At 43.5% G+C, this 12,116-nt stretch overlaps 1 protein-coding gene across 9 annotated transcripts in view; it reads right to left on the reverse strand.

The window, feature by feature from the left end:
* Window positions 1–12,116, reverse strand: part of LOC139746610 (carbohydrate sulfotransferase 9-like) — a 36,596-nt gene that overhangs the window by 13,823 nt on the left and 10,657 nt on the right. For 4 of the 9 annotated variants that reach the window (XM_071658020.1, XM_071658021.1, XM_071658022.1 and 1 more), the window contains exons 3-4: window positions 11,176–11,295; window positions 1,242–1,358 (exon numbers count right to left, since the gene is read on the reverse strand). The exons of 1 other annotated variant lie outside the window; for it this stretch is intronic. In XM_071658020.1, the coding sequence (XP_071514121.1) occupies window positions 1,242–1,358; window positions 11,176–11,295 (237 nt within the window). The remainder of the gene's footprint in view (window positions 1–1,241; window positions 1,359–11,175; window positions 11,296–12,116) is intronic. 4 more of the 9 variants (XM_071658023.1, XM_071658026.1, XM_071658025.1 and 1 more) reach the window with 4 other exon arrangements.

A 12,116-nucleotide genomic window follows, 5' to 3' on the forward strand; every position in this document is an offset into this window, starting at 1 on the left:
TGTGTGATGTCTCCATGGTTATTTAATTTGTTTATGGATGGGGTTGTTAGGGAGGTGAATTCAAGAGTTTTGGAAAGAGGGGCAAGTATGCAGTCTGTTGTGGATGAGAGAGCTTGAGAAGTGAGTCAGTTGTTGTTCGCTGATGATACAGCGCTGGTGGCTGATTCATGTAAGAAACTGCAGAAGCTGGTGACTGAGTTTGGTAAAGTGTGTGAAAGAAGAAAGTTAAGAGTAAATGTGAATAAGAGTAAGGTTATTAGGTACAGCAGGGTTGAGGGTCAAGTCAATTGGGAGGTAAGTTTGAATGGAGAAAAGCTGGAGGAAGTGAAGTGTTTTAGATATCTGGGAGTGGATCTGGCAGCGGATGGAACCATGGAAGCGGAAGTGAATCATAGGGTGGGGGAGGGGGCGAAAATTCTGGGAGCCTTGAAGAATATGTGGAAGTCGAGAACATTATCTCGGAAAGCAAAAATGGGTATGTTTGAAGGAATAGTGGTTCCAACAATGTTGTATGGTTGCGAGGCGTGGGCTATGGATAGAGTTGTGCGCAGGAGGGTGGATGTGCTGGAAATGAGATGTTTGAGGACAATATGTGGTGTGAGGTGGTTTGATCGAGTAAGTAATGTAAGGGTGAGAGAGATGTGTGGAAATAAAAAGAGTGTGGTTGAGAGAGCAGAAGAGGGTGTTTTGAAATGGTTTGGTCACATGGAGAGAATGAGTGGGGAAAGATTGACCAAGAGGATATATGTGGCAGAGGTGGAGGGATCGAGGAGGAGTGGGAGACCAAATTGGAGGTGGAAAGATGGAGTGAAAAAGATTTTGAGTGATCGGGGCCTGAACATGCAGGAGGATAAAAGGCGTGCAAGGAATAGAGTGAATTGGAATGATGTGGTATACCGGGGTTGACGTGCTGTCAATGGATTGAACCAGGGCATGTGAAGCGTCTGGGGTAAACCATGGAAAGCTGTGTAGGTATGTATATTTGCGTGTGTGGACGTATGTATATACATGTGTATGGGGGTGGGTTGGGCCATTTCTTTCGTCTGTTTCCTTGCGCTACCTCGCAAACGCGGGAGACAGCGACAAAGCAAAAAAAAAAAGAAAAAAAAAAAAAAAATATATATATATATATATATATATATATATATATATATATATATATATATATATATATATATATATATATCAAACTACCACCCAGGTCAAGCCACACTCAATCGAGAACTTTTCCAAAGACTCACTAGGTCGAGGCCGAGGCGTTCAGGTAGTCGCACCGCAGCCCTCGGAACCAAGGACGCTCGGGTACTATTAGCTCGTCTGTGAGCCAGCGGCCCCTCCGATTGACCGACCTCGCTCTGCTTCAGTAATGAGGAGGAGGATTATTCATTGGCCATCGAAAGAAAATATATATATAAAAAAAAGAATTGATAATGCTGTGCACTTTAGTGCCCTGTTCTTTTATCAGTTATACTTATATATGAGAGTTGGGGTGAGAGAACATCATGAAATTTTACGGAGAATAAAAAGATGTTTTGGAAGGAGGTAGATAAAGTGCGTAAGCCAAGGGAACAAATGGGAACATCGGTGAAGAGGGCTAATGGGGAGGTGATAACAAGTAGTGGTGATGTGAGAAGGAGATGGAGTGAGTATTTTGAAGGTTTGTTGAACGTGTTCGATGATAGAGTGGCAGATATAGGGTGTTTTGATCAAGGTGGTGTGCAAAGTGAGAGGGTCAGGGAGAATGGTATGGTAAACAGAGATGAGGTAGTGAAAGCTATGCGAAAGATGAAAGCCGGCAAGGCAGCAGGTTTGGAAGATATTGCAATGGAATTTATCAAGAAAGGGGTTGACTGTATTGTTGATTGGTTGGTAAGGTTATCTAATGTATGTATGGTTCATAATGAGGTGCCTGAGGATTGGCGGAATGCGTGCATAGTGCCATTGTACAAAGGAAAAGGGAATAAAGATGAGTGCTCAAATTACAAAGGTATTAGTTTGTTGAGTATTCCTGGAAAATTATATGGGAGGGTAATGATTGAGAGGGTAAAGGCATGTACAGAGCATCAGATTGGGGAAGAGCAGTGTGGTTTCAGACATGGTAGAGGAAGTATGGATCAGGTGTTTTGTTTTGAAGAATGTATGTGAGAAATATTTAGAAAAACAGATGGATTTGTATGTAGCATTTATGGATCTGGAGAAGGCATATGATAGAGTTGATAGAGATGCTCTGTGGAAGGTATTAAGAATATATGGTGTGGGAGGCAATTTGCTAAAAGCAGTGAAAGCTTTTTATCAAGGATGTAAGGTATGTGAACGAGTAGGAAGAGAGGAAAGTAATTGTTTCTCAGTGAATGTCGGTTTGCGGCAGGGATGCGTGATATCTCCATGGTTGTCTAATTTGTTTATGGATGGGGTTGTTTGGGAGGTGAATGCAAGAGTTTTGGAGAGGGGGGTAAGTATGCAGTCTGTTGGGAATGAGAGGGCTTGGGAAGTTGGTCAGTTGTTGTTCGCTGATGATACAGCGCTGGTGGCTGATTCGGGTGAGAAACTGCATAAGTTGGTGACTGAGTTTGGTAAAGTGTGTGAAAGAAGAAAGCTGAGAGTAAATATGAATAAGAGCAAGGTTATTAGGTCCACTAGGGTTGAGGGATAAGTCAATTGGGAGATAAGTTTGAAGAGAGAAAAATTGGAGGAAGTGAAGTGCTTTAGATATCTGGGAGTGGATTTAGCAGCGGATGGAACCAAGGAAGCGGAAGTGAGTCATAGGGTGGGGGAGGGGGTGAATGTTCTGGGAGCGTTGAAGAATGTGGAAGGCGAGAACGTTATCTCGGAAAGCAAAAATGGGCATGATTGAAGGAATAGTGGTTCCAACAATGTTATACGGTTGTGAGGTATGGGCTATGGGTAGAGTTGTGCGGAGGGTGGATGTGCCGGAAATGAGATGTTTGAGGACAATATGTGGTGTGAGGTGGTTTGATCAAGTAAGCAGTAATAGGGTAAGAGAGATGTGTGGTAATAAAAAGTGTGGTTGAGAGATCAGAAGAGGGTGTTTTGAAATGGTTTGGTCACATGGAGAGAATGAGTGAGGAAAGATTGACCAAGAGGATGTATGTGTCAGAGGTGGAGGAAACGAAAAGAAGTGGGAGACCAAACTGGAGGTAGAAAGATGGAATGAAAAAGATTTTGAGCGATTGGGGCCTAAACATCCAGCAGGGTGAAAGAAGTGCAAGGAATAGAGTTAACTGGAACGATGTGGTATACCAGGGTCGACGTGCTGTCAATGGATTGAACCAGGGCATGTGAAGCGTCTGGGGTAAACCATGGAAAGTTTTGTGGGGCCCGGATGTGGAAAGGGACCTGTGGTTTCGGTGCATTACACATGACAGCTAGAGACTGAGCGTGAACGAATGTGGCCTTTGTTGTCTTTTCCTAGCGCTACCTCGCGCGCGCGCGTGGGGGGAGGGGGGTGCCATTTCATGTGTGGCGCGGTGGCGACGAGGATGGATGAAGGCCGTAAGTATGAATATGTACATGTGTATATATGTATATGTCTGTGTAAATATTTTTATTCATTTTACTTTGTCGCTGTCTCCCGCGTCAGCGAGGTAGCGCAAGGAAACACGAAAGAATGGCCCAACCCACCCACATACACATGTATATACATACACGTCCACACACGCAAATATACAAACCTATACATCTCAACGTATACATATATTTACACACACAGACATTTACATATATACACATGTACATAATTCATACTTTCTGCCTTTATTCGTTCCCATCGCCATCCCGCCACACATGAAATAACAACCCCCCGCATGTGCGCGAGATAGCGCTAGGAAAAGAAAACAAAGGCCACATTCGTTCACACTCAGTCTCTAGCTGTCATGTATAATACACCGAAACCACAGCTCCCTTTCCACATCCAGGCCCCATACAACTTTCTATGGTTTACCCCAGACGCTTCACATGCCCTGGTTCCATCCATTGACAGCACGTTGACCCTGGTATACCACATCGTTCCAATTCACTCTATTCCTTGCACGCCCTTCACCCTCCTGCACGTTAAGGCCCCGATCAGTCAAAATCTTTTTCACTCCATCTTTCCACCTCCAATTTCGTCTCTCACTTCTCCGCGTTCCCTCCACCTACGACACACATATCCTCTTGGTCAAGCTTTCCTCACTCATTCTCTCCATGTGACAGACCACTTCAAAACACCCTCTTCTGCTCTCTCAACCACGCTTTTTTTATTACCACACATCTCTCTTACCCTATTATTACTTATTCGATCAAACCACCTCACACCACATATTGTCCTCAAACATCTCATTTCCAGCACATCCACCCTCCTCCGCACAACTCTATCTATAGCTCACGCCTCGCAACCATATAACATTGTTGGAACCACTATTCCTTCAAACATACCCATTTTTGCTTTCCGAGATACCGTTCTCGACTTCCACACATTCTTCAACGCTCCCAAAACTTTTGCCCCCTCCCCAACTCTATGATTCACTTCCGCTTCCATGGTTCCATCCGCTGCCAAATCCACTCTCAGATACCTAAAACACTTCACTTCCTCCAGTTTATCTCCATTCACACTTACCTCCCAGTTGACTTGTCCCTCAACCCTACTGTGCCTAACAACCTTGCTCTTATTCACATTTACTCTCAGCTTTCTTCTTTCACACGTTTTACCATACTCAGTCACCAGCTTTTGCAGTTTCTCACATGAATCAGCCACCAGCGCTGTATCATCAGCGAAACAACAACTGACTCACTTCCCAAGCTCTCTCATCCACAACACACTGCATACTTGCCCCTCTTTCCAAAACTCTTGCATTCACCTACCTAACAACCCCATCCATAAATGAATTAAACAACCATGGAGACATCACACACCCCTGCCGCAAACCAACATTCACTGAGAACCAATCACTTTCCTCTCTTCCTACACTTACACATGCCTTACATCCTCAATAAAAACTTTTCACTGCTTCTAACAACTTGCCTCCCACACCATATATTCTTTATACCTTCCACAGAGCATCTCTATCAACTATCATATGCCTTCTCCAGATCCATAAGTGCTACATACAGATCCATTTGCTTTTCTAAGTATTTCTCACATACATTCTTCAAAGCAAACACCTGATCCACACATCATCTACCACATCTGAAACCACATTGCTCTTACTTATACCTCTGTAATTTGAGCACTCATTTTCATCCCCTTTCCCTTTGTACAATGGCACTATGCAAGCATTCCGGTAATCCTCAGGCACCTCACAATGAGCCATACATACATTAAATGACCTTACCAACCAGTCAACAATACAGTCGCCCCCTTTTTTAATAAATTCCACTACAATACCATCCAAACCCGCTGCCTTGCCGGCTTTCATCTTCCACAAAGCTTTTACTACCTCTTCTCTGTTTACCAAATCATTCTCCCTAACCTTCTCACTTTGCACACCACCTCGACCAAAACACCCTATATCTGCCACTCTATCATCAAACACATTCAACAAACCTTCAAAATACTTACTCCATCTCCTTCTCACATCACCACTACTTGTTATCACCTCCCCATTAGCCCCCTTCACTGAAGTTCCCATTTGTTCCCTTGTCTTACGCACTTTATTTACCTCCTTCCAAAACATCTTTTTATTCTCCCTAAAATTTAATGATACTCTCTCACCCCAACCCTCATTTGCCCCCTTTTTCAACCCTTTTACCTTTTTCTTTACCTCCTGCCTCTTTCTTTTATACATCTCCCACTCATTTGCATTATTTCCCTGCAAAAACCGTCCAAATGCCTCTCTCTTCTCTTTCACTAATAATCTTACTTCTTCATCCCCCCACTCACTACCCTTTCTAATCTGCCTACCTCCCACGCTTCTCATGCCACAAGCATCTTTTGCGCAAGCCATCACTGCTTCCCTAAATACATCCCATTCCTCACCCACTCCCGTTACCTCCTTTGTTCTCACCTTTTTCCGTTCTGTACTCAGTCTCTCCTGGTACTTCCTCACACAAGTCTCCCAAGCTCACTTACTCTCACCACTCTCTTCACCCCAACATTCTCTCTTCTTTTCTGAAAACCTCTACAAATCTTTACCTTCGCCTCCACAAGATAATGATGAGACATCCCTCCAATTGCACCTCTTAGCATATTAACATCCAAAAGTCTCTCTTTCGCGTGCCTATCAATTAACACGTAATCCAATAACGCTCTCTGGCCATCTCTCCTACTTACATACGTATACTTATGTATATCTCTCTTTTTAAACCAGGTATTTCTAATCACCAGTCCTTTTTCAGCACATAAATCTGCAATTTCTTCATCATTTCCATTTTCAACACTGAACGTCCCATGTACACCAATTATTCCCTCAATTGCCACATTACTCACCTTTGCATTCAAATCACCCGTCACTATAACCCGGTCTCGTGCATCAAAACTACTAACACACTCATTCAGCTGCTCCCAAAACACTTGCCTCTCATGATCTTTCTTTTCATGCCTAGGTGCATATGCACCAATAATCACCCATCTCTCACCATCCACTTTCAGTTTTACCCATATCAATCTAGAGTTTACTTTCTTACACTCTGTCACATACTCCCACCACTCCTGTTTCAGGAGTAGTGCTACTGCTTCCCTTGCTCTTGTCCTCTCACTAACCCCTGACTTTACTCCCAAGGCATTCCCAAACCACTCTTCGCCTTTACCCTTGAGCTTCGTTTCACTCAGGGCCAAAACATCCAGGTTCCTTTCCTCAAACATACTACCTATCTCTCCTTTTTTCTCATTTTGGTTACATCCACACACATTTAGACACCCCAATCTGAGCCTTCGAGGAGGATGAGCACTCCCCGCGTGACTCCTTCTGTTTCCTCTTTTAGAAAGTTAAAATACAAGGAGGAGAGGGTATTCCTGGGAAATTATATGGGAGGGTATTGATTGAGAGGGTGAAGGCATGTACATAGCATCATATTGAGGAAGAGCAGTGTGGTTTCAGAAGTGGTAGAGGATGTGTGGATCAAGTGTTTGCTTTGTAGAATGTATATGAGAAATACTTAGAAAAGCAAATGGATTTGTATGTAGCATTTATGGATCTGGAGAAGGCATATGTTAGAGTTGACAGAGATGCTCTGTGGAAGATATTAAGAATATATGGTGCGGGAGGCAAGTTGTTGGAAGCAGTGAAGTTTTCATCGAAGATGTAATGTAAGGCATGTGTACGTGTAGGAAGAGAGGAAAGTGACTGGTTCTCAGTGAATGTAGGTTTGCGGCAGGGGTGTGTGATGTCTCCATGGTTGTTTAATTTGTTTATGGATGGGGTTGTGAGGTAGGTGAATGCAAGAGTTTTGGAAAGAGGGGCAAGTATGCAGTGTGTTGTGGATGAGAGAGCTTGGGAAGTGAGTCAGTTGTTGTTCGCTGATGATACAGCGCTGGTGCCTGATTCGTGTGAGAAACTGCAGAAGCTGGTGACTGAGTATGGTAAAGTGTGTGAAAGAAGAAAGCTGAGAGTAAATGTGAATAAGAGCAAGGTTATTAGGTACAGTAGGATTGAGGGACAAGTCAATTGGGAGGTAAGTTTGAATGGAGAAAAACTGAAGGAAGTGAAGTGTTTTAGATATCTGGGAGTGGATTTGGCAGCGGATGGAACCATGGAAGCGGAAGTGAATCATAGGGTGGGGGAGGGGGCAAAAGTTCTGGGAGCGCTGAAGAATGTGTGGAAGTCGAAAACATTATCTTGGAAAACAAAAATGGATATGTTTGAAGGAATAGTGGTTCCAACAATGTTATATGGTTGCGAGGCGTGGGCTATAGATAGAGTTGTGCGGAGGATGGTGGATGTGCTGGAAATGAGATGTTTGAGGATGATATGTGGTGTGAGGTGGTTTGATCGAGTAAGTGATAATAGGGTAAACGTGTTTACCAAATGGCATCCTAACTTCGTCTCTTCGATGTATATCAAATGACTGTTATATTTCTCTCTAGTGTCTGCCCTGATTATGTGATTATTACACAAAAGTGCACCTGGAAACTTATCGTGTTTCATTTTCCCCGTGGACTCATAGGAATATATATATATATATGTGAGGATGTGTGGATCAGGTGTTTGCTTTGAAGAATGTATGTGAGAAATACTTAGAAAAGCAAATGGATTTGTATGTAGCATTTATGGATCTGGAGAAGGCATATGATAGAGTTGATAGAGATGCTCTGTGGAAGGTATTAAGAATATATGGTGTGGGAGGCAAGTTGTTAGAAGCAGTGAAAAGTTTTTATCGAGGATGTAAGGCATGTGTACGTGTAGGAAGAGAGGAAAGTGATTGGTTCTCAGTGAATGTAGGTTTGCGGCAGGGGTGTGTGATGTCTCCATGGTTGTTTAATTTGTTTATGGATGGGGTTGTAAGGGAGGTAAATGCAAGAGTTTTGGAAAGAGGGGCAAGTATGAAGTCTGTTGGGGATGAGAGAGCTTGGGAAGTGAGTCAGTTGTTGTTCGCTGATGATAGAGCGCTGGTGGCTGATTCATGTGAGAAACTGCAGAAGCTGGTGACTGAGTTTGGTAAAGTGTGTGGAAGAAGAAAGTTGAGAGTAAATGTGAATAAGAGCAAGGTTATTAGGTACAGTAGGGGTGAGGGTCAAGTCAATTGGGAGGTGAGTTTGAATGGAGAAAAACTGGAGGAAGTGAAGTGTTTTAGATATCTGGGAGTGGATCTGTCAGCGGATGGAACCATGGAAGCGGAAGTGGATCATAGGGTGGGGGAGGGGGCGAAAATTTTGGGAGCCTTGAAAAATGTGTGGAAGTCGAGAACATTATCTCGGAAAGCAAAAATGGGTATGTTTGAGGGAATAGTGGTTCCAACAATGTTGTATGGTTGCGAGGCGTGGGCTATGGATAGAGATGTGCGCAGGAGGATGGATGTGCTGGAAATGAGATGTTTGAGGACAATGTGTGGTGTGAGGTGGTTTGATCGAGTAAGTAACGTAAGGGTAAGAGAGATGTGTGGAAGTAAAAAGAGCGTGGTTGAGAGAGCAGAAGAGGGTGTTTTGAAATGGTTTGGGCACATGGAGAGAATGAGTGAGGAGAGATTGACCAAGAGGATATATGTGTCGGAGGTGGAGGGAACGAGGAGAAGAGGGAGACCAAATTGGAGGTGGAAAGATGGAGTGAAAAAGATTTTGTGTGATCGGGGCCTGAACATGCAGGAGGGTGAAAGGAGGGCAAGAAATAGAGTGAATTGGAGTCATGTGGTATACAGGGGTTGACGTGCTGTCAGTGGATTGAAGCAAGGCATGTGGAGCGTCTGGGGTAAACCATGGAAAGCTGTGTCGGTATGTATATTTGCGTGTGTGGACGTGTGTATGTGCATGTGTATGGGGGGGGGGGGGCCATTTCTTTCGTCTGTTTCCTTGCGCTACCTCGCAAACGCGGGAGACAGCGACAAAGTATAAAAAAAAAAAAAAAAATATATATATATATATATATATATATATATATATATATATATATATATATATATATATACGTTATACTCAGGGAAAGAGAGGCGATGACAGCAACAGGGACATGAAATGAATCAACTTTATCCATAACATTATGTTTTTGTGTTCATCTACACGAGGAATTTGGGCATTATTGTAGGACACAGTTATCTTTTTCTTGGAGATGGTCGACGTATCTTATCTATAAAGTGAGCCTTATCTAAACAAGGACTTGATGCAATGGTAGTTATCTAGGTTCTTGTATAATGGGCCAGTAGTCTGATATCAGTCTGGCCTCACCATTGGCCAGTCAAACTGATCGAGGTCAAGTATCATAGAAACAGTGACGAAAAATTATGAAAATGATTTCCTGATCAGGAAGTTCTGTATGCTAACCCCGCTTCACCTGCATACTAACCCCGCTTCACCTGCACATCAACCCCGCTTCGCCTGCATACTAACCCAGCTTGACTTGCATACTAACCCCGCTTAACTTGCATATTAACCCCGCTTCACTTGCACACTAACCCCGCTTCACTTACATACAAACCCCGCTTCACTTGCACACTAACCCCGCTTCACTTGCGTACAAACCCCGCTTCACTTGCGTACAAACCCCGCTTCACTTGCATACAAACCCCGCTTCACTTGCACACTAACCCCGCTTCACTTGCACACTAACCCCGCTTCACTTACACACTAACCCCGCTTCACTTGCATACAAACCCCGCTTCACTTGCACACTATCCCCGCTTCACTTGCGTACAAACCCCGCTTCACTTGCATACAAACCCCGCTTCACTTGCACACTAACCCCGCTTCACTTGCACACTAACCCCGCTTCACTTGCACACTAACCCCGCTTCACTTGCATACAAACCCCGCTTCACCTGACTACAAACCCCGCTTCACTTACAAACCCCACTTCACTTGCATACAAACCCCGCTTCACTTGCACACTAACCCCGCTTCACTTGCACACTAACCCCGCTTCACTTGCATACAAACCCCGCTTCACTTGCCTACAAACCCCGCTTCACTTGCCTACAAACCCCGCTTCACCTGCCTACAAACCCCGCTTTACTTGCATACAAACCTCGCTTCACTTGCCTACAAACCCCGCTTCACCTGCCTACGAACTCCGCTTTACTTGCATACAAACCCCGCTTCACTTGTATACTAAACCCCCCTCCTCTCTCTCTCTCTCTCTCTCTCTCTCTCTCTCTCTCTCTCTGGCCTACTGACATCGCTTACTGACATCGTAGTATCATTCGTCCATTGCTATTTCAAAGTCTGACACATTTTACGAAAGTATTCCCCCGACATACGATTTACAGATGTGATTACACAAAAGAAACATCCATTACCGTAGAGAAATCATAAAAAAAAAAACGCCACTGACATCAACAATCAAAGCAGTATTATCAAGAAATAGAAGTCAGTCCAACTTTCGGTAATATAATCAAAATTACATTAAGATCAGAAAGTAAAAGAAACCGTGAAATTACATGATACAAAGAATAAAAGAAAGACTTACATGTCAAACATAAGAACCAGAAAAATCAATAAATAAAAGCTATGAATATTTGAGCCTACTTAAGTAGAATTTAGAAAATATTAGTGAAAAATTTACATAAAGTAAAGATAAAAAGATTCTGACTTACTTTATCTTTGCCTAGTTTATGGTAGGGGCTCAGCTGGCGATCATTATTATTCTGTACCAGAGGACGAGACGAATTGTCTATGACCCGATGCACTTCCGCGCTCGAGATGACCACAGCACGCTAGGGCAGGACCACGAGTGTGGCTTAATAAGGAAAAGAAAGACCCCCTAACCACAAGTGGTTTAGTTACCCCAAGTATTATCTAAAGGAACAGAACAGAAAACGAGAATATAAATTTTTTTGTAGCACATAACATTGACAACTCTCTCTCTCTCTCTCTCTCTCTCTCTCTCTCTCTCTCTCTCTCTCTCTCTCTCTCTCTCTCTCTCTCCTCGCCGTACACAGTTAACAAGAATGAAAATAACATATTGGGAAATAGCTCATATCCACAGCTGAGCCTAAATGACGTTAACACACACACACACACACACACACACACACACATATCCCCGGGGTACCCTCTCCTTCTTGTACTTCAATTTCTAATCGTTGGAACAGAAGGAGCCAAGACCAGACGAAGGAAGCAATAGAAAGTATGTTTGAGGAACAAAGCTCAAGGATAAAGGGGAGGAATGATATGGGAATGTCTTAGGGATAATGTCAGTGGGTAGTGTGAGGGCGAGAGCTAAGGAAGGGGTAGCGCTACTGCATAAGCAGTTGTGGGAGTGTGTGAGTGTAAGGAAGTCAGCTCCAGACTGACGTGGGTAAAAATGAAAATGGATTGGAAGAGGTGGATGATCACTAGTGTCATTGCACCTGGCCATGACAGGACTGACGAAGAGAAGCGAGTGTTCTGGGAGGTGCTGAGTGAGTGTGTCCAAAAGAAAATGAGAGCTGGAGTGAGCAAGTATCAGCAGACTTCAGTGAGAATAAGATGTTTTGGAAGGAAGTTGATAGTATGAAAAAAAAAAGAAAAAGAAGAGAGCAAATGGGAACCTCAG

The sequence above is a fragment of the Panulirus ornatus genome, chromosome 65 (genome assembly GCF_036320965.1).
Source record: "Panulirus ornatus isolate Po-2019 chromosome 65, ASM3632096v1, whole genome shotgun sequence".
Taxonomy (NCBI): domain Eukaryota; kingdom Metazoa; phylum Arthropoda; class Malacostraca; order Decapoda; family Palinuridae; genus Panulirus; species Panulirus ornatus.